At 41.3% G+C, this 24,506-nt stretch overlaps 1 protein-coding gene across 2 annotated transcripts in view; it reads left to right on the forward strand.

Annotated features, from left to right (window-relative positions):
• syt7b (synaptotagmin VIIb) overlaps positions 1-24,506 on the forward strand; it is a 155,167-nt gene that overhangs the window by 73,344 nt on the left and 57,317 nt on the right. Inside the window, exons 3-5 of one of the 2 annotated variants that reach the window (XM_054770129.1) lie at positions 3,457-3,536; positions 3,797-3,931; positions 11,602-11,802. In XM_054770129.1, coding sequence (XP_054626104.1) covers positions 3,457-3,536; positions 3,797-3,931; positions 11,602-11,802 — 416 coding nt within the window. The remainder of the gene's footprint in view (positions 1-3,456; positions 3,537-3,796; positions 3,932-11,601; positions 11,803-24,506) is intronic. The other variant, XM_054770130.1, reaches the window with a different exon arrangement.

The following is a 24,506-nucleotide window of genomic DNA, read 5'->3' on the forward strand; positions in this document are numbered from 1 at the left end:
CTCGGTGTTTTGGAGTTTTCCGTACAATTGGGTCTCCCACCGAGTTGCCGGCAAAGATCATTTTCACAATGTCATATTTCTAAACGCAAGGCTAACAGCGTTATCGCTAACAGTCAGTTGTGTGACAACCATGATGGCAGCAGGGCTTATGAGAATACTTCAGAGGGACGCATGGCCTCACTCCCCCTCACCAGTTTATCTCATGTGGCATCCTTGATTTCCTTTTGAAATGTCACTTCTGCGTATTCTGGTTCAAACGGCGCCGTTTCCCGCCTGCACCGCTTTTATGTCGCGCACTGACTTCCTCTTGTTTTTCCCCCCGTTTGCCACATCCTCCCACATTCCTTCAACATTGTACCGTCTCCACCTTCCTGCGCGCTCCTGAAAATTTTACGATGGGGTTTAATGATAGATGAGCTGCATTGAATCGTACGCTCCTGACTTCTGGAAATCCATTCCTCCGCAGAATCAAATACTTTTTTCCAGTGTTTACCCACCTTAGACTAGGTGATAGTGTTTTTATGTTGCCGCTACAGATGCTCAGCTCTCTGATGGAAATCTGTGCAGATGCATCATGATGAATAACAGTGTATTGTAGAGGCGTCAGATGGATACACCTGCAGAAATGTGTACGCAGCCAGAATACCGTGTATTCTCATACAGATTCACCACACAGGTTATAGTATCACTTTAGTATTCATATTAGCAGAAGTACTGAGAGACACTCATTGTCATTGCTAAAAAGATTTGTTCAGGATGGTTGAGCTACTACTTTTCTGTAGGCCAGAGGTCCTTGTCCAGAGTCAGACATAAGCGTCTTTCTGTACGGACCCAGCGAAATATTAGATTATTTTGACAAATGTTTGTAATTTAACCAGCACAAAATTTCTAAGACTTTTCTCAAACTTTCTGTCAGTAATTTTCTGCTTCTCAAGACTGCTATAGAACTTTTTTTTATAAGTACTTATAGTAGCAAATGGCAAAGCGCACTGTATTCGGGCACACGCTCCGAACAGCCGGTTTGACTCCACGAAGGTCTCTGGCAAACCTTTTGCACATTTTGTGTGCTTGATGGGGGTTTTTTTCCCTCCCTCATCGAGGAGCACAACTCGCACACAAAAATGTGAATGTAAAAAAGTGAATGTTAGCGTGCAATACAGTGCACCTCTTGTCGTGTTATCGATGCACTGCGTGAGTTCAACTTTTTATCACCAAACATTTTTAGCTTCTAACAAAGTTGCTAGCTTGCTATAGAAGTCAGCTATGTCAGTGGTCCCCAACCTTTTTTGACCCACGGACCGGCTTGTGTTCCCACAAATCTCCCGCGGACCGGGGGGGTTTGTACATTATAGCAATCTGTTATCTTATTTATTATGTATTGTGTGAAACGAAGACATTAACAACAACTGAATGCCGACCCACCATCCACCAGTTCAAGCCTGGAGTGTGTTTTCCAGAGAGATTATTACATCGCTGTTTGACGTGTGTGGTACAAGGCAGTGTGCTAGCATGAATTACCTTGACACAAATCAATAAGTCATCAAAACTTACCTTTATGCATTCCCACATAGTATCAGCATTTGACACCAAATATGAGGTGAAAGAAAAATGCTAAAAATACAGTAGTAGTCTATCTGTGCGGCGAGAGAAAGTTGGCACACGCATAATGGACATGCGTCAAGTGAGAGGGATGTAACTAGAGAGAAGCCGGTCCCTTTTCAAAATAAAACATCATGGAAATGATTTTTTCTTTCTGTGCGGCCCGGCACCAAATGACCCACGGGGATCACTGAGCTATGTAACCTGTCTGATATCATCAGCAGTTGACTCAAATATGTTAACACAAAACACGTTTTTACAGTTTTACAAGCATAAACAAATTCTAAATACATATGAGTCATGAATGGAAGGGATAAATGAACATTTAAGATTACTTTTACCTTCATTGAAGATGTGAGTGTTCCCAAAGACTCGTCGTGGCAGCCAGACACGTTATTTCTTCAATTCAATTCAGTCGTGTTTTTCACCGTCTTTATCAAAAATGCTGGCACTTTCTTTGGCTTCATTTTGGGTTACGCTATTGAATTAAAAAAATAACTCATGGCAAAGCAGCAAGGTGGTGTCCGTGTGATGTCTCGCATCAAGATTGTGAAACTCTAAAAACGTGTTATTTGTTTGTTGGCTTTCTGGAACGGATTAATTGGATTTATTATTTCTTATGGAAGAAATTGATTCAGTTAGTCGGACCTTCTGAAACGAATGAATGACGCTAACCAAAGTTCCACCATAAAGACATCGTCATCCCTCGCGGTGTCCTGTGGAGTACGGGATTGGTGGCAGGCTAATGCGTGCCATTCGGTTCTTCTACAACCGCAGCAGTAAGTCGAGCCTGGTCCCGGTAAGCGTTGACCTCTGCTGCCCTTAGTCCCCGATTCTGTTTATAATTTTTATGGAAAGAATTTCTAGCTGTATCCAAGGTGTTGAGGGTGTCCAGTCCTCATCTCTATTTGCAGATGATGTGGTCCTGATGACCTCATCAAGCTGTGACCTTCAGCGTTTACTGGGGGTGGTTTGCAGCTGAGTGTGAAAGTTCTGGGATGACACTCGGCCCCTCCAGTTTGGTTCTCAGCCGGAAAAGGATGGATTGCACCTTAGGTTGGGAATGAGGTCTTGCCCCCAAGGTGGAGGAGTTCAGGTCTCTGGGGGTCTTGTGCACGAGTGAGGAAAGGCTGGGGTGTGAGATCGACAGGCGGATTGGGGCAGGACATGGCAACCCACACACGAGTCTTATTTATGTCTTAAATGGGTCAATTACTCATTTTGTCTACTATGTTGGGTAATACGAGTGTAAAGGTGACTATAGGGGTGTTAGTTCATGTTTACAGAGTTCTATTAAGGTTAAATATGTATTTAGGAGGTAGTGAACAGGTTTTCTATGGTCTAACTATGAATAATTTTTTTAATTATAATATATCCATTTATAAATAAGGACCCCTATTTTGTAAGTTTACCTACTTACAAAGACACAAACAGTCCATTTGTATTTTAACAGAGGCAGAATATCAACAAATTATTTAGCACTCTGTGAAATTTAACCGTTTTGGCCAAGAGAAGGATGCAGATTTACCATGAACACAACTCGAGAATTTTATTAAAAGAATCTTACTAAATTGCTCGACTGGGATCCAATATGATTTTAAAAGCCGCTGAAATGGACAGGATAAGGCCACTTTTGGATGCATTTTGCAATAGATTGTGGACCCGCGCTATTTTTGTCTCTTGCTCCTGTTTCTTCTTTTGGCATTTTGATGCTCTACTTTTGCAATCCGGTCCTTCTGGTTTCCCCCCGGTCATGATTTTGTGTATATTTTTACACCCGTCAGTACAGACAAGTGTCCATTTGACCAATCGACTTCCAGTACATGTAGGATATCACCTGATGTACTCTCTCCACAGGGGAAACGGAATAAACCCGGGATGGAGGCTGCCAACTCTCCAGAGTCTGTGCGAGGTCGAGGGGAAAATAAAGCCATCAAGTAGGTGACAGGGGGAATCTGTAGATGGGGACACGTGGAAATGATCTATGGTGTGGTATCACATTTAACAAGTTGAAAGCTAATCTTTTAGCGCACTATGCGGAACACCGTGTCTGTTTTTCTTCCTTATCAAATGCAAATTGTAGAATCTCAGGACTCTATCGCTATTTTCCTGCTGTTGAAAGATGAATGTATATATCTGTGTACCGTATAAGTGTCTCGTGTTGAATAACTGCCGTTGTCACTCTCTTTGATCGCAGTGAGCTAGACAGAGACTTTTGGAATAACAATGACAGCAGCAATGTGCAGCAGAGGTGGAGCTCCTACCCACCGAAGGAGTTTCTCCTAAACATGTCTCCCTACGCCCCCTACGGAGACCCCCGACTAACACCCAAGTGAGTCCCAGACGTAGCTAGTGAGTTGTGTATAGGTCGGGCTAAAAAGAAAATGGCCACTGGGCAAATGATTTTGAAAAATTAATAAGTTAGAGTTACTACTAGGGGTGTCGCAAGACCTCGATTAAAACGTGACAAGATTTCTTCTTCAGAAAAAAAGTCTCGTGGACACACTAGGCCTGGGACAATTAAGCAATAAATTCATCACACAATAATTGAAAATGAACTCAATAATTTGAACACATTGCCATGTGCATGCGCCTGTTTTCCTCATCTCTCGCCTCCAAACAGGCAGGAAGTGTTCACTCTGTGCATTGGTTTCAGCACCTTGACGCGTTTGTTCCATAGAACATGCATGAGCGGAGTGAGCCCTTTTGTCAGTCATACAGGGTGGGTGGAGGCGGGGCCGCTAGCATACACACACAGTGTAGAAGAGGGTAACAGAAATTAAGAGTAGATTGCAATAGTCATATTTTTATATTTTTTCAGTGTATTTTTCTTAAAAGTAATGTTAAAATTCCGCCTCATCTTGTTTCTCGTAGACCCAACCTCGTGTATTGTCTCGTCTTGTAAACAGTGTCTCGTTACACCCCTAGTTACCACTGTATTTTTCAGACTATAAATCACACTGGTCTATAAGTCACATTTACCAGTAACGGGTTTTTTGGTTAACGTCAAATATTTATGCCACAATCTTGCTTCAGCTTGCGTGCGTTCTCCTGTTAGTGTACAATATGGCATGCGTCTTATTAATACGCTGCATGGGTCCAACTGTGTGGTTAATGTCTGTTTTTTGTTGTTTTTTTTTAAATCACAAAACATCCTTTTTTGTTGGCATCCTATTAGCTAGCTAAACACAATGGCCACTGGAACTGGAAGTTACGTTGCCCGTCTATGATGTCATCAGTGTTTGACTCTCAAAAATGTTAACACAAGACATTTTTATAGTTTTACAATGACTTCCGTCCTGCAAATGTCAGTTTTAACTCCACAGACCGCTCCGGCTCGCCATTGCTGGATTGAGTTCTCTTGTGTGGCTGAGATGTGACGTTCACAAACAAGTCAAGTCTTCAACGGCTCTTTTAGGCTGAAACAATGAGAACCGATTCTCAGCTGCAAATAAGAAAGCCGGCTCGTTCTTATCGCTGCGAATCCGTTCAGATTGTTTGCTTGAAAGACCCGTTCCAAAGACTCGACTCTGTCACAAATGTCCCATCCCTATGAGCGAGACGGAGAGCGGACGACACCTGTTAGATATCACCAAGGCACTTACAATGAAATTCAAGGTTGTTTGTTATACAGGGCAGAAAGTCTCAAGTTGTATCTTGTGCTGGTGTGCGTCTTCTACCACCAGTCTCCTGGTTTGTCCATTCAGGCATGTCCACAGTGTGAGGTGTTTAGTATGCGCTGCTGGCCATGCAGCTCCTGATAGAGATGTGCACAACCATCCCTAAATATTGCTGAGGAATCCAGGACTGCCCTCATATTGGGGAAAACTACAACTGCGATTTCAAATGTTCCCCATTGATACTGTGCTTTTTTTTTTTTCCTGGGAACAGTCAGAAGAAATAAGGCTCTAAATTGTGACTATATTGATGTTGAAATGTCATTGTTTGAGACAGATCATCATGGCAAGAATTAACTTTTGCATTCAAGGTGGTAAGCTTTGATTGACCCATTCTTTACAGCTCCGCTAGCCTCATTAGACCCCCTTTACCTTCACATGAAGTGTTACCATGGAGACAGACCACCCTACAGAGCAAATCTCAGTCTTTTTCAGTCCAACTCCCGGGGGTCTTTGTGCACTTTTGTCACACTTGCTTTGTTTTTGTGTCGACCATACCCTTCTCACCCTTTCTCCATCTCCCTCTGCGCTCATTAGTTGTCACAACTTCCACTGCCACCTCCCACAATTCTTAGCGCTGTTAGGCTGTTAGTGAAAGTTAAGGGTGCACCGTGCTGGTTTTGGTGCAATTCTTCTAATGGTGCACATTTCTTATGACACAAGCCAAAAAGCTCAATTTTACCCGTCCACACACAAACACGGAGTCGTTTTTTTTTGTTTTTTTTTTAAATCTTCACCGTGGCGTAATGGCCAGTTCTGCAAATTGTACGCTGACGCCCAAGAACAGGGGGTGTCTAAAGTGCAACCTGGGGGCCGTTTGCCGGGCGCAGCTTGTTTTTATTGGCCCGCAGCACATTGGAGACATACAATTCAACCAAAAAAACAACAAAAATGGGGGAAAAAGAGAGCAACAAGGCACAATGTAAAGAGAAGGAGCTGAAATGTTGACACTAACACAAAGCTTTGTCTTTAAATCTATATAAATAAATAATAGTAATTATTTAATAATATTAACACATTAATAATAATACCATAACAATAACATTACATTTAAAATAACCCCTTTTTTTTAACACTAAATGAGAAAAAATATAAAGAAAAACAAAGTTTGGACACTCCTGCCCTGGAAGAATTAATTTCAATTCAAAGGTGACAATAGGGGTGTTATTTCATGTTTAGAGGGCTCTGGTAATGTTAAAAACTGTATTTGGTGGTAAGCCGCTTTTCTATGCTCTAACTACGGAGATATTCTATTTCTAAATAAGGAATCCTACTCTGCGGAAATTCACTTATCATGGTTGGGTCTGGAACCAATTAACCGCCATTACTGTATATCAATATTATGATCTGCCACAATAACGTGATGAATTTTAATGGAAATACCTAAAAGTGACGGCTTTTCACAGCAATTTTTAGGTGAGATTAAAGAAAGAAATAATTATATCAATGAAAGTGATCATGACACCAAGAAAGATTTTGAATAAAACAATCACAATATGAAAGTACTCACTTAATACAACATTTTTGTCATGCTGCTGTCATAGATAAACATTAATAATAACAGTAAACAACAATAAGCATTGTGTGCATTGAAATATTAGGGTCCATTCTTGTCTGGCCCGAATGTTTTGAGCGTGCTAAAAACTTCCGAGGTGGATTCAAAGTGGAAAAATATCGAATGACATTCGAAAGGTGTTCTAACTGCACTCTGACTGCATTCTAAATATTCTTACATTATTCCAACAGCATGCCAAACATTCTGATCGCATTCTGAGAAACAAACGCAACGTCACTATTCCCGTCACTTCAGACGCCAAGGAAAAAAGGAGCCGAGGTAACTCCACCACAGTGCTTAGGTGCTGAAACTCAAGAAGCCCACTGAAACGTCACTCAGCACACGTCATGCCGCCACGGAAAAAAGGAGCCAAGCTTACGAATTTCAAATCCTCTGCCAAACGTGGCGTGAAATTTGAAACGTTTTAATTCCGGCTGGTTCTGCTTGATTCGTGCTTAGTGTGACAAGGGCTTTAGAAATGTGAACAAGCTCACTCCGTGTCCACGAATGCTCCAGCAAAAGCGTTCAACACAAGTGGGCATAACATATAACAAACAAAAGAAATTCACCGAGAACTGGAGCATAACTGGGAGTGCATTGTTGGTGGAGAACTTCCGGGTAGGCCCGTCTGTCTTAGACGTCACTGACTTGTCCTTCTCCAGACCCAGAAGAACTGACAAAGTGTAAAAAAAAAAAATTGTAAATATAAACACATCTGACATAGGAAATATGCCTTTCAATTAAGGGTGCACGATAATTATCGGACTGATATGAGGGAATCATGGCGTCATTCCGATAACATCAAAAATATCTCCCATAATTTAAAAGAAAACAAAAAAAAACGCTCCAATATGGTGAGATTACCCGTACTGTGCGGGTCAGCAAATCAAGCACTCCTTTTTTCTCCTGCCTATGACGTTCACGGCATGTCGTAACGTCCCCTGAGCTCACCACGTGTGCCCGAATACAGTGCATCTTGCTGGGCCATGCCAAGTGGCTCCTCCCACTCTATAGTCCGTCTGTCCTTACCTCCGTAGTGACACACCAGCTGCGTGTGTTTGAAGTTTCAAGTCCTTACCTCCAAGTGTGCACAAACTACAGTTAAATCTAAATTTCAACGGTAGATATGAAAAAACTATCGGTACCATATCGGTCTTGAGAAGCACAAAGTTATCGGTATCAATTTGGTGTCATGAGCACTTTAATTAATCTCTTTTAATTTTTTTTTTAATCTCCTGACAGCACTACATTATCGAGGAATTTCAATTGTACTTTCTTCGGTTTGAATTGCAACTCTACTTCTTTGCAACCTCATTTTAACTTCGTGGATCTGAATTATAATTTGGGAAACGGTCTCAATTCAATTTCATAGTCTGAACCCACGCTACCTTCATGAAAGCCCGGCCTTTCAACCACTCCATCAGAGACTTTATTTTTTTTTTTCACTGTCAAATAACGGTTTTAGAGTCATTTATACATGATTTGGTTATTACAATAATTGAGCACTTTGTGCGAAAAGCTGATCTTGCGTAGCATTAGCAATTAGTCTAAATTGTACATCAAGGAAAGCACACAAGGCCACTGCACTCCAAAGCACTGACGGAAAGGTCCTGATTCTACAAACATGGCATCAGCATGTTTTATTCATAAAAATCCATGTGTAAAAACAAGTCTTTATCAGAAACCTGCAAGATAAGTCTGTTATTATCCACAGTACACAGCAGTTCCCCTCAATTCTCATGAGAACACGCTTTATTGATACTGTAACTCCAATATTAGCAGCATTTTTGGCTGATGGTGCAGCACACACGGGGAAATAGCCTACCATATTACAACAGTAAAAGTTGCACAATAGAGAAAGAATAGTTCAGTGTTCCGCCCAGCTCATCTATTTTACCTCCATTCTGGTCTTGTCTGAATGTTGTCGCAAAGAGTGTCCTGGTTTAGTCCTGTCTTTGCGACTTTAAAGGGTCCCTGACATTATTTATCAACTTTATACATTGGTTGTAATTCTGTTCTTCATTGTTCAATTTTTTATTTATAAGCCAACGGTAAATTGGCAAAAAATACATTTATAATTCATGGCGCCATCCATGACGAGCTTGTGCTCGCATTTCATGCTCATTTGGAAGTGACGTCATCGGGTGACTCCTCTTGGGTAAAGCAGAGTAAACAAACGCTTCTCGGAGTAGATTGTCGCCTTGGTTCAGTATATTTTTCATCAAAATAGGAGTCGCGCCAAAATGTTGTGTTGCTGCTGGATGTTCAGTGTCTGAGTTATACTGGAAGTTTGATTTCTTTTCCAAAAGGGGAAGATTTAACACAAAAATGGACAAAGGTGCACAGAAAGCAAGACAGATGGAAGCCCATGGAGTTCTTTTTTGCAGTGTTCATTTCACTGATGACTGCTTTGAGGGAACACATTTACAAGAAGCATTTGACTTGAAAGTATGGTCTAAACCAGGGGTTGGTAAAACTGCAGCCTGCGGGCCCACAACAGGCCCACCGTGCATCTTAATTCAGCCCACTGGGCATTTCCGAATTCCTTTTTTTTTTTTTTTTAAACCTTTAACATGGAAAGTGTAGCCGGAAACATGACTCGCAGTGCCATTGTGGCACGCTTGAGTCGCCGAAATAGTCAGACGCAATCTGTAGCTTGTACAAAAAAGCGATCCAAACAACACAACACGTCAACACACATGACGCACAAAGTAACCTACCTACTGCACCATGTGGGCTTACAAACTAATATCTACGTGCAATACCCATGAAAAAAAAACACCCATATGTTCTCGCCGCAAGGCATGCCGGGTAGCTTGTGGTACTCTTTCTCTCAACACTTTGCCGTGTTTGTCGCATTTTTGCTAGATTGCAAAATAGGATGTCGTCAGATAAGGAAACAAGGAGTTAACATACTCTTGATTTTATTGTTCATAGTTCATATTGTCTCAGCTGGACTGCCCAGCATGCCTTGCGGGACTTGGCACTTAGTTATTTATGTGATGCGTTAACTTGCTGTGGATGTGTTGTTTTCGTTTTGTTGCACCGTGAGCAAGTATGTCGCTCTGCTTGATGCCACCTATTTACAGTATACACGGCCCCTCTGCCAAAATTTTTTAACCCAATGTGGCCCGCCAGTCCAAAAAATTGCCCACCCCTGGTCTAAACACACTTTGAAAAAGAATGCTATTTAACCGGCGGAATAGTACGGGCCGGTACACAGGAAAAAACAAGACAAGAATGACCAGTAGCTCAAAACTGCCACAGAGCAGAGTTAGTCATGTCTTGTTTACATATTGTACTCTAAATCAGTGGTCCCCAACCTTTTTTTGACCCACGGATCTGCTTGTGTTGCCACAAATCTCCTGCGGACCGGGGGGGGGTTCGTACATTATAGCGATCAAATTTATCTTATCTCTGGAGTTTTTCCAGAGAGATTATTACATCGCTGTTTGACGTGTGTGGTAAAAGGCAGTGTGCTAGCATGAATTCACTTGACACAAATGTGCACATTAGCACTCAATAAGTCATCAAAACTTACCTTTATGCATTCCCACATAGAATCAGCATTTGACACCAAATATGAGGTGAAAGAAAATTGCTAAAAATACAGTAGTAGTCTATCTGTGCGGCCAGAGAAAGTTAGCACATGCACAATGGACATGCGTCAAGTGAGACGGATCTAACAGAGAATCCGGCCACTTTTCAAAATAAAACAACATGGAAATTAGTTTTTGTTTCTGTGCGGCCCGGTACCAAATGACCCATGGCCCGGTACCGGGCTGCGACCCGGGGGTCGGGGCTCACTGCTCTAAACGCCATTCCACCATAGTGACAAGGCTGTTGCATAAACATCTTTCCACAGCGATATGTTGACGGTGGGGGGGCGCGGCGGCAGTGGCTGCCACTGCGATGGCGAAGAAATATAATAGCCGATTTAAAATAATAATTGAAGGATAAGCAACTCCAGAGTAATTTACACTTACCGATCTGTGTTTCGAAGGCGACCACTCTTCATCTCCATGTCTTAAGCCAAGTTCTCTATTTAATCTCCAAATGTTTCTCCCTTCTTTTCTGCTCAAACTATTGACACATCGCTCAAATCTTGGCTATAATCACTGTAAACATCCTCTGTCTCATACACTGTTTGTGTAGCTGAGTGACAGTACGCTGATCGCGTCGCTTCCAAAAAATAAGACTGAACAGTGAGAGCTAGCTCGTCATGGATGGCGCCATGAACTGTAAATGTAATTTTTGCAAATTTCCCGTTCGCTTTCAAAAATGTAACGCTGTAGAACATAATTACAAACAAATATATAGCATATTTAAGCAAAGTTGATAAATCACGTCAGGGACCCTTTAATGTTGGGGGGATTTACACCAGAAAACATTTGACAAGTTCTTCAGCTCCAATGATTTGTTCTCATGGTGAGCTGCAGGTGAGTCTTTGTGCGTTAATGGAGATGAATGAGTGTTCTTATCAGGTGTCGTCGCCTGCATCTGCAGTCTCTTAATTGTCATGATAATGCCTCCCCCACTGCGCCTGATTTACATTGACACAAATGAAATCCTCACAGGTGTTTTTTCAGCTTCTCCGAAGCATTACAACTTGTCTTATTAATGATTACGCACATTTAACAGTTGCGGCTGACTTTTGGATCAACTAACCTCAGAGATAACACTTGCTCTCCAACCTTGTCCGTCTACCGTTCGTCCGTCTTTCGTCTTTGTATCCTTTCTTGGTCCTTCCCTCGTGTTTGTTCGTCTCAGTGGGGCTGTGGATAAGTGTGGGCAGGGCAGAGCTGGACCCTCGCCGGGGGCCAGTGACAGCGGGGTTGGCGCATGCGCTGGGGCTGGGGCAGGGCCCAGTCGCAGTGACAGCATTCGGAGCATGGTGACTGGGGGCAGCAAGGCCGGGCGCTGGCAGACGGTCCAGAGCCACATGCATGCGGGAGGCCTGCGTTTTAGCAAGTGAGTCCTGCAGGGTGATGGGGTGCATGCATTGAAGGTGGGGGTGGGAACTGATGAATTGCTAAATTGTTATAAATTCTCTTCGCCATTATGGAGTTTAATTGATCTAACACGGGGTGTCCAAACATTTTTCAAGCGAGGGCCACATCGTGAAAAATGAAAGGATGCAACTTTGCCATTTTGATATTTTGTAAAGCAACACTTGTAGATATGCTAAAAAGTTATACTATATATTTCAAGAAAAAAACTGCTTTGTGATATAGGTGGAAAAGCCTATTGGTATTGACTTCACTCTTTTTTTCCCACGTTAGAACTCTTAATACTTAACTCTTAATATTTTGACTTTATACTCGTAAAATTGCCAACTTTTTCAACTCTCTTCTTGTAATTTTCTTCCCATATTTTGATGTTTTTCCTCATAATATAACCTTTTCCACAAAACATTTTCCAGAAATTAACAACTTTGTTTCTCATTGTATTATGAATTAAAAAAGGATTGTTTTTCTATACTTTATGCTACTAAAATGTTGTTTTTCCTCATATTACATTATTCTCATAAAATAAACCTTTTTCATTTTGCTATTTTTTAATTTTCTTGTTAAATTATATTTTTATAATGTGCCAAGGGCGGCACTTTGGACACCCCTGATCTAACAAATCTTGCCTAGGATGCATTTAACCTGCAGGTTGAGGTGCCCAATTCTGCTTTAGTGCTTATATTCTATTTTTGTTGCTGTTTTTTTCAACTGTTATGCATTTGTAAATACCCACGTTTGATATTGCAGTATTTACATTTACTGAATGCCTGAAATAACCCACACACACCCAAAAGGTAGGTAAATAACTAGACGGGCGCTATAACAAGACAAACAAAATACAATACTAGATATGACATTTTGTTTATTTTGTGGTCGATGCATCTCTAATGTACCATATTCGAATGGTCTGTTTTCACTGTACTTTTGGCTTGTGTTTTTCATAAATTTCATCCATTCTGCATTGTTTGGGTAGACATGCAGTGAATACATCATAACTGGATCAATCCAAACCGTGGTTTACTGTGAAGGTACAGTGAGAGGTGTGATTCCATTCTGAGGATATCCGACATGTGTGGCGTTTTGTCCTTTTTCAGCTGCCATGACCCATATGCAAACTGTACAACTTAACAGCAAAAAAATACTGTAGAGTTGTCACTTGTACCATTTGGTTTTAATCCAGCCCTAAAGGGACTGTATGCAACTCACCCCAAATGAAATTTGTTGAAACCAAAAGAAATGTAAGAACACCATGTTACCAATAGCGGTTTAAAAGAGCAGATTGTACAAAAAAATGACTCTTTTCCATAATTATGAATTAAAGCACATAATAATGGTTGTACATTTAAATAAAATAAAATAACTGGTGTTCGTGGCTGTTATTGATGTACATGTACGTGGCGCTTAAGACGATTAACAATTTGCAGTCATGTTGTTACGAAAGCTATCATTTAATGTATTCTATAACCTATCGTTAGTAGCTAAACTTTGCCAAAGTGCTATCATTTGCTGATGAATGTTGCCGCCTTCTAGGCAGCCGGAGGAACCCGCTGCATACAGAACCCGCTGCACACAGCCACTTTATTGGCCACGGCTGGACAGCATTTAGAAATTCACTGCATGGCGCCAGGACTGCAACTAACAATTATTTTCTTAGTTGATTAACCTGAAGCTTGATGATGTTTCACCTTTTAATCCAAAAGGCATTTTCAGTTATAAATGTTATGTGTGGGGTTCTCCTCTTGATATGTCCCCTGGGGGTGTGTCCCCTGGGGATGGTCGACACGGGTGGTAGTTGTGGGGGTCGGTGTGGCCCGTGAACGACGCTCTTGCTTGGAGAGAGGTCGTTTTTTGGCCATTGTTCCCCTAGAACAGGGGTCACCAACGTTTTTTCTTGCGAGAGCTACTTTTAGAAAATGAAAATGGCCACAAGCTACTCATTTTTGTAGAAATGATTTTCATACCTTATTTCAACCCAAACAAATCAAATATGCTTGTTTTACCAAAACATTCACAAAATGCTGGTATCCACAACTCACATTTTATGTTTCAGAATACTTTTCTTTCTATGTTCACACATTATTAACTGAAAACCTGAATGAAAAGCAGGCCTGCGGGCGCCTCATGTGGTCGTGGGGGGCACCGCGGGCACCAGGTTGGTGACCCCTGCCCTAGAACGTGGCGATCTTCTGGGGATTGATGGCGTAAACCACCCCCAACTACAACCTGTTGTGACCATCGCCAGGGGACACACCCACCACAGACATATAAAGAGGGGAACTCCACACCTAAATTTAGAGCTGAAGAAGGCTTTTGGACGAAAGATGAAACGTCTTCAACCAGCAAGAAAAGTCCAGTTGCCTCTATTCAACCTTTTGCGGATTATCATGACCTGGTTGACTGAGAATCTACACACAGATTAATGGAGTAATGTGTTAAGTTCTGGATGGGATGGACCACATCAATATGAACCAAACACAAACCGTTTGCAGTTATGTTAGAATTCAATAATCTTCATCCTTAATGGTTGCGACAGTTGAGTGAGAGCGGCCAATATTGTTGGGAGTATCTCCTTTCTCTGAGCTTTTTATACTCTAGTGTCTATTTTCACTTCAGTGGTGATGGCTTTCCTTTTCTTTGGCGCGCTACTGCTTGGGAGACATAATGGAGTCCAGTTCTCCAACGAGTAAGTTAAATATTTTTACCCCCTGGGTTTACTGCATTTTCAGGTTGCATTGCCTTTCCAGTCACTAAAAGCTCTCCTGTTTAGAACTTAAACGGTCCCTGACATGATGCATCAATTTTGCTTAAATATGTTATATATTGTTTGTAATTATGTTCTACATTGTTCATACAAAAATTACGTTCACAGTTCATGCCGCCAACCATGTTCAGCCTCATTCCGGAAGTGGGCGTCATCGGGGTGACACGTCTCAGCTAAAGCTGAGTAAAGAAATGCTTCTCGAGGTAGATCGTCAACTTGGTACGGTACATTTTTCAACAAAATAGTAATCGTGCCCAAAGCTTATGTTGCTGCTGGATGTTCATAATATCAGAGTGATACTGTAAGTTTGTTTTTTTTTTTTCCAAAAGAGGAAGGTTTAAGACACAAATAGATGAAGCAAGTGCAGAGAACGAGAGACAGATGGACGCCCACCTCGAGTTCTCTTCTTTGCAGTGATCATTTCAATGATGACTGCTTTGAAGGAACACCTTTACAACAAGCGTTTGGCTTGAAAGTACGGTATAAACGCATTTTAAAGGATGATATTTTGTCGGTACACGGGGAAAAAAAAAGACAAGAATGATGTCAAAGTTGCCACAGAACAGAGTAAGTCATGTCTTGTTGACATGTCTTCTAAACACTATTCCATGAGAGCGACAAGGCTGTAAAGCATTATACATCTTATATAAACATCTTCTCACCTCAGTGTGTATATTTACTGTGGGGGGTTGCGTCGATGATGAAATGTAACATAAATCAGGCTATAAAGACTCCTTTACGCTCATTAAAAAGACGATTTTAAAACAATAATTGAAGGATAAGCAACTCCAGAGTAATTTACACTTGAAGGCAACCGATCTTCATCTCCATGTCTTAAGGCTTAAGTCCATGTTCTGAAAGTTCTCTATTTTATTTCCAAATGTTTATCTTCTCCTCAAACTATTGACACATTACTCAAATCTTTGCTGTAATCCCTGTAAACATCCTCTGTTTCGTACGCCGCTATGTTAGTGTAGCTGAGTGATAGCACTCTGATTGCGTCACTTCCGGAATTGAGGCTGAACAGCGAGAGCTAGCTCGTCATGGATGGCGCCATGAGCTATAAATGTCATTTTTGCTAATTTACCGTTCACTTTCAAAAACTGATCAATGTAGAACATAATTACTAACAATATATGACATATTTAAGCAAAGTTGATGAATCATGTCAGGGACTCTAATGTTTAGTTGTCAAAATCCAATTTTGCTGAGAGAATAAAGAAAACTATGTTTTGAGAGTCGGTATTTTTGGCAAATTGAAGCGATCATCATATGGTTGTCAAGGAAGGGACATTTGTTTGAATGCCCATCCCCATCCCAGCTGAAGAGTTTGTGAATGTCCAAGTTGGATGAAGTGTCCAACAGGTGGCCATTAACAGGTGCAGAAGACAGTAATGAAAGTAAAGTGGGCTGCATGGATCGCACCATTAACTGTTGGTTAAAGTCTGAATGTAGGGAGTCACACACACTTTACCTCCACCGTGCGATGTCAAAGTGATGGGCCCACATTCAAACTGTTCCTCTGCAGTTGCTAATTTAGTGCAGGCTGTGACGACTTCCCGGCTTTCAATGAAAACACTTGCTCAGAGGAAATCCTCCAAAATAGCCCATCTTGCTCATCTTTTTTAAACCTGAGTGGGCTGCTGTGCAAAACAGCAGGACAGACGTTTTATTAGGTCATTTACACAAATGAAACTTTTCTTCAACATGGGGAATCCAGCTTGATTTTAATTGAAATGCGCCGTTTATCAGCCTCTGCAAAGAGCTTGGATGGTGCCTGGGTTTTTGCAATTTGTTTTTGTACCAGCCCATCAGTTTTCTAAATGCAACCTTCTTCTGCATTTTGCCACATTTAGAAAACATCAACAAGATGTTGTTGAATATGATTTGTATGTTAGTATGATTAGAGGGAAAATTTTCTGCTGGCTTGAAAATAGACAAGAAACAAGACAAGTTCTTTGAGAGTAATGAGAGGTAAGATTTAATAAAACTTGCACGCAAGGAGACAAATCAATACAAGCCGAACGGACAGCTTCTACAGGGAAAGATGTTGCTATGGAGGATGTCCATATGTGAGGGAAAGATGTTGCTCTATAGGAGTGGTTCTCAACCGATGGGTCGGGGACGCAAAAGTGGGTTAAAGTATGTAGTATACAGCTCATGTCTTACTTTGAGTGAAATATCTGATGTTGTGGTCTTTGATATTTAATTTCAATTTATACATTTGTATCCATGCAGTTAAAATGTTTGTTTCCTTCACAAAATGCCTTAATACATTGAACTCTGCGGCTTATACAGCGGTGCGTCTAAATTCTAATCTTGAGACGTCTCCTTTTCTTCAGAACTACTAATTGTTTGAATACTGTGCCGCTCGCGAGTCAGTGAGGAAACAACAGCTCTTTCTTTGGCAGGAGCCAATCACGAGCTGTCGGTGCACTCACAACAAGCTTGTCAACCCACTGGAAATCACATGGTCATTATGTGTAACAATAACAGTCTGACTCAAGGTGTCATCTATTAAAGAACACTTCAATAGCAGAACTAAATTCATCACACAGTAACTTAACACTCAAAAGGTGTACCTGACAAATATACAAACATCCATTCATTTGGGCGCTGCAATGACGTCAGCTTCCCTCTGGGTGTTGGGCTCCAGGTCCTCTGGCTCCCTTTGGTGGACAGAGGCAGCATTCCAGCGCCATCCACCATTTTCTATGCTCTCTATGCTCCTCCAATGAAATGTTTTTCTCAAACGCTATGCCTTATGGGAAAACCATAAAAAAAATTTTCATTCATTTTAAAGTTGTATTGGTACATGTTTGTATATTTCTGAGGTATAAAGGCTGTGTTATACAATGTGGAAAAGAGCTGCACGGAAATCCGCTCGAGAGACCGTGTGTGACTTTATACTCTGTGCGACGTCTGCCCCAAACTGCAATGTATCGAAAGCACGGGTCTACCACGGTACTAAACTAGAGCAGAAGAAGTTTGCCATTGTTTACTTGACTTCCAACATGGCGACACTTGCGTCTACTTCTTGAAGAAGAGGAATTGTGTTGTATTTATTTGCTGCTGCGACAGAAAAGGAAGAGAAGGTGGTCCACTCGTTCTTTGAATAGGAGCGCCGCAATCGCAGCTCGTCATTCTTCCCACCACAGGGACTTGTACCCCGGCAGGGGAATGTGCTTACAAAAGGCATGCTGAACACCGCAAAAGAAAATAAAACAACTTGACTTAAAACAAAACTTGTTTCAATGTTGCTTAAACGAACTGCGAGGATCTCCTGCTCGTCTGCCATTTTTTCCCCAAGTGTCTCGGTCTGCGTATTTAGAAAAATTTGGAGATGTGTGCAATGGGACTTTTCTGCATGAAATGGACCGCTCAAGGAGGCGTGGGTGCGAAAATGACGTCATTTGTCTGCACGGAGCTGCACGGACCTTGTGGATGCGGAAAGCATGAAACAGGCTTAGCTTTTCAGTGTTAAGTTGCTGTGTGATGAATTGTATGTTTTAAGATGAAACCGTGAGTAATGCAGTTTATCCCCAATTTCCAGTGGGTTGACAAGCTCGTGAGTTTTTTAATAGCTCATGATTGACTTTTGTCAAAGAGATGACTGGTGCTCACGGACGCCAGAGCACCACAGCTTGCCATTTTATGACATGGACAAGTGCAGCTTCCGTTAATGACAAAATGATTCCAAGTCATCCGAAATAACTTTCAAGCAAGAAGAAATGCCAGTAAGAGAGTATAGCAAATAAGGGAAGGGCTCCGCCATGTGAATAAACTGAATCTGGAAAGCCATGTGCACAATACCTGATTGAAGATTGAAGAATCATGAGGCTTTTGCAACAAATCCAGTACTGAAACAATGACACTGAGCAGATGGGAAGGGTTTTCATATAAAAACTGGTTCCTAGATGTCTGTATGGATGTTGGCATACTGTAAATCCAGCTTGATGTCACATACGTGTAACATGCTCAAGCAGTGGGGCTTCCTACTTGTCTCCAGGCCTACAAAGGCCAAATGTTAAGACAGGAATTATTTTGTTGTTGTGTTGTCTGTCTTTTCGTGTATTTCACTCACTTTTCTGACAACTCATTTTCCCCAATAAACGGCATTGTACATTTAGCACATGAATGAAAAAGCGCCTTCTCAACAACCTTTTACAGTGGATTATTGGTTAGCGTCATTCATTTGTTCCAGAAGGTCAAACGCTAACCCAATTTTTGAGAAGAAATCATGTAAATCCAATTAATCCATTGCTGCAAGCCCAATATGTTAAAACAAAACATGTTTTTATAGTTTTACAATCGTAGTTTTAGGCAGTTTGAGGCAGCGCGATCAACAAGGACACCACCTTCCTGTTTTGCCATGACTTATTTATTCACTTCAATAGTGTTTCTCACCTCCAGTCTCTGCTTTTCTTTTGACCACGGCGGCAAAATGACCCAAAACGGAGCCAAAGAAAGCTGCAAGTGTCAGTGTTTTGATAAAGAATGTGAGCTACACTATTGAATTCAAGAAATAGCTCATAGTGAAACAGGAAGTGGTGTCTCACTGCCACATCGTGGCAACACGTGGTAACGTCTTCAGTGAAGGTAAAAGTTACCGTCAATATTAATTTTCATTCATCCCTTTCATTGCTCATTTGCATGCATTTAGAATTGATTTCCGCATGTAAAACTATATTGTAAAACTATAAAAACCGCTGATGACATCATAGACGGGCGACAGAGCTCACTTCCGCTTCCTGTTTCCATTCATTTGCAAGATGCTAATGCTAACATTTTGTAATAACAATACATTAAGAAGACAGTTGGACTCACGCAGTGAATTAATAACATAAGACACACAGCATATACTGTAGTATGCTAACTGGCGCCAACCATTAAGCACGCTAACCGGAATTTTTTTGTACGTTTGTCTTTATGCTTCACTGAGTTTTTTTTTTTAAGCGCTGAGATATCGCACCTTGTTTGGCGGCCCTTCAACACACCGTAGTTGCTTTGGGACGCAAAAGTGAAACTTTGAACACCCACTTTTATTGCAAATGTTGATCCAAAATTAGAGAAGAATGTCAACGTCAGCTAGCAGGAGGGTTTGGAGGGGTAGGAGCAAGCTGTGCATTAAAGTAGACAATTTTACGGGCGTATTAATTACTCACAATTCGCTGACTCCAGTGGAAATACTGGCGTTATGTTATGGCGAAGATGAGCTTCCATTGTTTCCTTCAGTAACTCAACTTGAATTTTCTTGTGAAATGTTTTTGCCATCTGAATGTTTCCTCACATTTCTACAAAATGTTATTTGATACTTGCCATCTTCTTCAAGCATTGTCTTATCCTATCTAAAAAGGCAAGGCAGGTTTATTTCTCGAGCACAATTGGTACAGAAGGTAATTAAAAGTGGTTTACAGAAAAGACGGGTAAAACCACTTCATAAAATCATTAAATAAAACATAAAATCATTCTAAAATCATTCCATAAATCATTCCATAAAACAGCAACGATTAAAAATGAAGAGTGCAGATAAAGTAGTTTAGGTTGTCAAATGCACAGTTGGATAGAAGTTTTCAGCCTGGATTTGGACATTGCCAAAGTTGAGGATTGTCGCACATCTTTTGGAAGACTGTTTCGGCAGCATAAAAGTGAAACACAGCCTCACCGTGTTTAGGACACAGGAAAAAAAAAAGAACAACGTCAAAGTTGCCACATAACAGAGTAGGCCATGTCTTGTTTACATCAGGTCTTCTAAACACTATTCCATGATAGCGACAAGGCTGTAAAGCATTATTTTTACTGTGGCGGCTGCGACAGCGGCAAAATGTGAAATAAATCAGACTATAAAGAACCCATCACGCTCATTAAGCCGATTTAAAACAATAATTGAAGGGTAAGCAACTCCAGAGTAATTTACATTTTGAAGACGACCAATCTTCATCTTCATGTCTTGAGGCTAAAGTCCATGTTCGGCAAGTTCTGTTTCATCTCCAAATGTTTCTCCCTTCTTTTCTCCTCAAAAGCTATTGAAACATTGCTCAAATCTTCGCTATAATGACTGTAAATATCATCTGTCTCTGTTTGTGTACCCGAGTGATGGCGTCACTTCCGGAAATGAGACTCAACATCGAGAGCTAGCCCGTCATGTGTGGCGCCATGAACTATAAATGTCATTTTTGCCAATCTACCGTTCGCTTTCAAAAACTGAACATAATCACAAACAATAGAAAGTTGATAAATCATGTCAGGGACGCTTCAACGTGCCTATATGGAGCATGAATGCAAGTATATGAGCGCTGTACCAGTCGACCTAGCAACTCTTTCCTCCTCGGGGTGCTTGTCTCCTGGCTCTCCAGCAGAGTTCGAGCTGAGTTAATTCTGCAAAGCGCTTGCTAAACACAAGTTCAGACAGTAAATCCTCCTGCACAGCATAAGCTGGAGACAGAGCTTGTTTACGCCTCCTTTACAAGTACAAGCTTATATACAGTATACATATACACATCACACGAAAATGACTGAGGGGAGGTGAGAGGCTGACGCACAACATGGATTTAAGACCGGTAATTGGTGGACAGACTTCCAGCATGGTGATGGAAGATAGAGATGGAGTGATGCTGGAGGTGACGAAAAGAGAGAAGTATAGCTGAGCTCAGGAAAAAGAAGACAAAACTGCATGAATGCAAGTAGGTCAAGACGCATTAGGGAGCGAGATTAGCCACTTTTGTGTTGCAGATGTACACTTCAACACTTGATTTAAAATGTGCTTTGTTTTGACACATACGGAATACATTTCATTCGGTTCGCGATCTAGTGAGATCCACCACAAAAGCTGAATCAAAAATGATCATTAGAACTTGCAGTGGTAGAAAACAGTTAAAGGAAAACTGCACTCTTTTGGGGAGTTTTGTCCATCATCCACAATTCTTAGGAGACATGAACACACGTCTTTCGCTTTTCTGTGCATTCTAAAGATAGAAAAACAGACAAAAAGAGACAGCTCATTACTGCACATACTGGGACACACCTATTCCGTCTACAAAGACACTATTAAAACACCTCCAACAAGATTTAATGGTTTTATATCCATGCTGACCATGTAGTAGCAGGTACATTCATGTTAACATGTAAAACTTACAGTATTTTGTTCTATTTTGGGCCTTTTAATCATTTGTGGAACTTGCTTCCTGGGCGCATTGATTTCACATAGCAACATAGAAAGGAATGCTACACCTAGCGTTAACTTTTCCAAACTCAAAAACAAAAACACAGCAGCTCCAATGTGTATCTTTACATTTCAGTAGTCGCTTGAGGCATTGTGAGCGCGTTGAGACGCGCTGCCGGCGATTGTGTGGTGAAGCTAGTCGCTAGCTGGCTAGTAGCTAGCCCGCATGTGTCAAATTCAGGCCCAGGGGCCAAATCCGGTCCGCGCTGCAATTTCATCCAGCCTGGATGAAATTGGAAAATAGCATCGAGTTGGCTCGCCTCACGGACCTTATCAAGCAGTGCCTAAAGCGATCTGCGTAATTAAGCAAATCCTCCGCTATAAACTACTACGCTGGTATTTTAATTTTAAAAGTGGAAACAATATTGTGTATAGCACGAAATTCACAACCATTCTTAATGGTAAAAAGTCAAAATAATGTAACTGTACACGACTAAAAAGTATTACTATATATCCTGTCTGGACAAAATAACACCTTTAAAGAGGCATAAGACAAAAGTCAAAATCAGGGGTGCTCGCATGTTTGCTCACCGTTAAACTTTGAAATACTTGTAAAATATTAATGATTAGTATTTCACATTCACAGGTAATCAACATAGTTGATATAATTATATTCAACATGGCAATATACTGTAGATAATTACACATACAGTAATTGCACGATAGTTGTGTATATAACCTGAGTAGCGCTAACATGTCAGCCAAAAAAGCTACACAGCGTTCATTAGACACACAGGTCAGGTATTACGGTCAGTTAGCGTTTGCTATCAAACATTGCAGATATGCGAGAAATTAAAAATGATTACGTAACAGACAATGCAGCCGAAGTCATGGCAACATATTGAAAAGGTATCAGCAATGGACACATTTTCCAATTCATCATGAAATAATAGTTTAAGAAACAGATTTCTCTAGCAGAGTTCATGATGCGAAGCAAAGCCATCAACAATTGACTTTATTTTTCTACATAACTAACCGCTACAAGTGAAAGGATAGCTTTTGTTGTAGATATACTGTAGGCGTCTTATTGGTCAGTTTATCCATAATCAGAATAATAAAGATGAAAGTTACGTCTCCGTGTGGAGCTTGAAACGCCGCAGGGGAGCAAGAGCGAATCAGGAGGGGAGCTCAGTGTCAGCTGACTGGTGTCATATGACATCTACAAAGTGACGGTGACGCGATCGACCCAAACTACCTTGGCGATCTACCGGTAGCTCGCGATCGCTATAGTAACTACGGCAAAGTATGCTGGGAGATGCATGATCTGCACATTCCGCAGCCGTAGTCGTATATCCGCAGACTACCCGAAAGTAGAAATTTCAGGCGGGAGTGAACGGACATGGAAAAAAAATCCCATTTCCCCCACTCCGATGTAAAACAAAACATCCATCCCCATAAAGACATTCACCAGCTGCCATCTGCATTTTGTCCCAACCTGAAAACGCAACCACAGGCGTGCATTATATGGTACGTTCCAATCCCGGCACTGCACACATGGGGAACCGAGATAAAAGGTGTGTAGGCTGCTTACTTATCTCGTCGCCGGTGCTAATGAGACATTTTCTCAAAACCTGACCATACTAACTACAATTTTTTCAGCCTGGATTATTGGGGCATGACCTGTCACGTTGGCAACTTCAAAGGAGCATCTGTTTGTGTGCACTGATGATGCATGCGAGTGTGCTTCGTTCACCAATTATGTTGCTTAAAAAGGACAAGAAGGTTTTAAGGTTTTTAATACTTTCCATATGCAGAAATACCGTTTTTTGAAGTGCGTATTGGCAGACATGAGCAAGTGGCAGCACCGCGAGAAAGTGACACTTTCAGTAACCATGGATCAGTGGAACGGGCAACAGCGTGTATTAGCCATAAATAAAATGTTTTATAAAAACATGGGATCACCTTATTTTTGTGAAAATGAACAAGGGATCTCAAACCTGGTTTCAACAGGATGGAGCGACGTCACACACTGCACGGCAATCATTGGATGCTGTGCGAGAATTGTTCGGTAACCCTGTCATCTCAAGATTCGGTAACGTTCCCCGGCCCCCTAGATCGCCAGATTTGTGTGATTTTTTTTTCCCTTGTGGGGCTATCTCAAGAGTACACGACTCGACCAAGAACTCTTGATGAGTTAAAACCGAGAATTCAGGAAGAAATTCACAGTATCCCAGCTGAGATGTTGCAGCGCTCAGTGAGGAATCTCAACAGCAGATTTCAAGAATGCATTTGTGCAGAAGGACACCATCTACAGGACGTAATTAAAAATAAATGAAAATTCCATCATTGTTTCTTAAATGGCATGTTTTAAGGTTTCAGTTACTATGAATAAAATGTTTTTCTTCTCCAGTATCGCTCTTGGTTTTATTGGATTGTTGGATTGTTTTTTTTGCGTCACCCTGTATATAAGTGGTGACAATTTCAGGATAAATAAAGTTGAGGGGTGGGGCGGCCCACAACCTAAGTAGGCTTTGAGATTTTTGGCCCCCTGTGCGGTTGAGTTTGACACCCCTGAGCTAGCCGGCGTGGTGTGGCAAGGTGTCAGTACACCAGTAATGTAGTTCGATCGGCGTAACAATGTTAATACCAATAAATTCAAAAAAAGTTCAGTTTTCCTCATTTTCTACAACACTTTCTCATTAAACAGCAGTCACACTCAAAACGAGGTGCATTCACAAACAGC

Source organism: Dunckerocampus dactyliophorus, chromosome 3 (genome assembly GCF_027744805.1).
Source record: "Dunckerocampus dactyliophorus isolate RoL2022-P2 chromosome 3, RoL_Ddac_1.1, whole genome shotgun sequence".
Classification (NCBI taxonomy): domain Eukaryota; kingdom Metazoa; phylum Chordata; class Actinopteri; order Syngnathiformes; family Syngnathidae; genus Dunckerocampus; species Dunckerocampus dactyliophorus.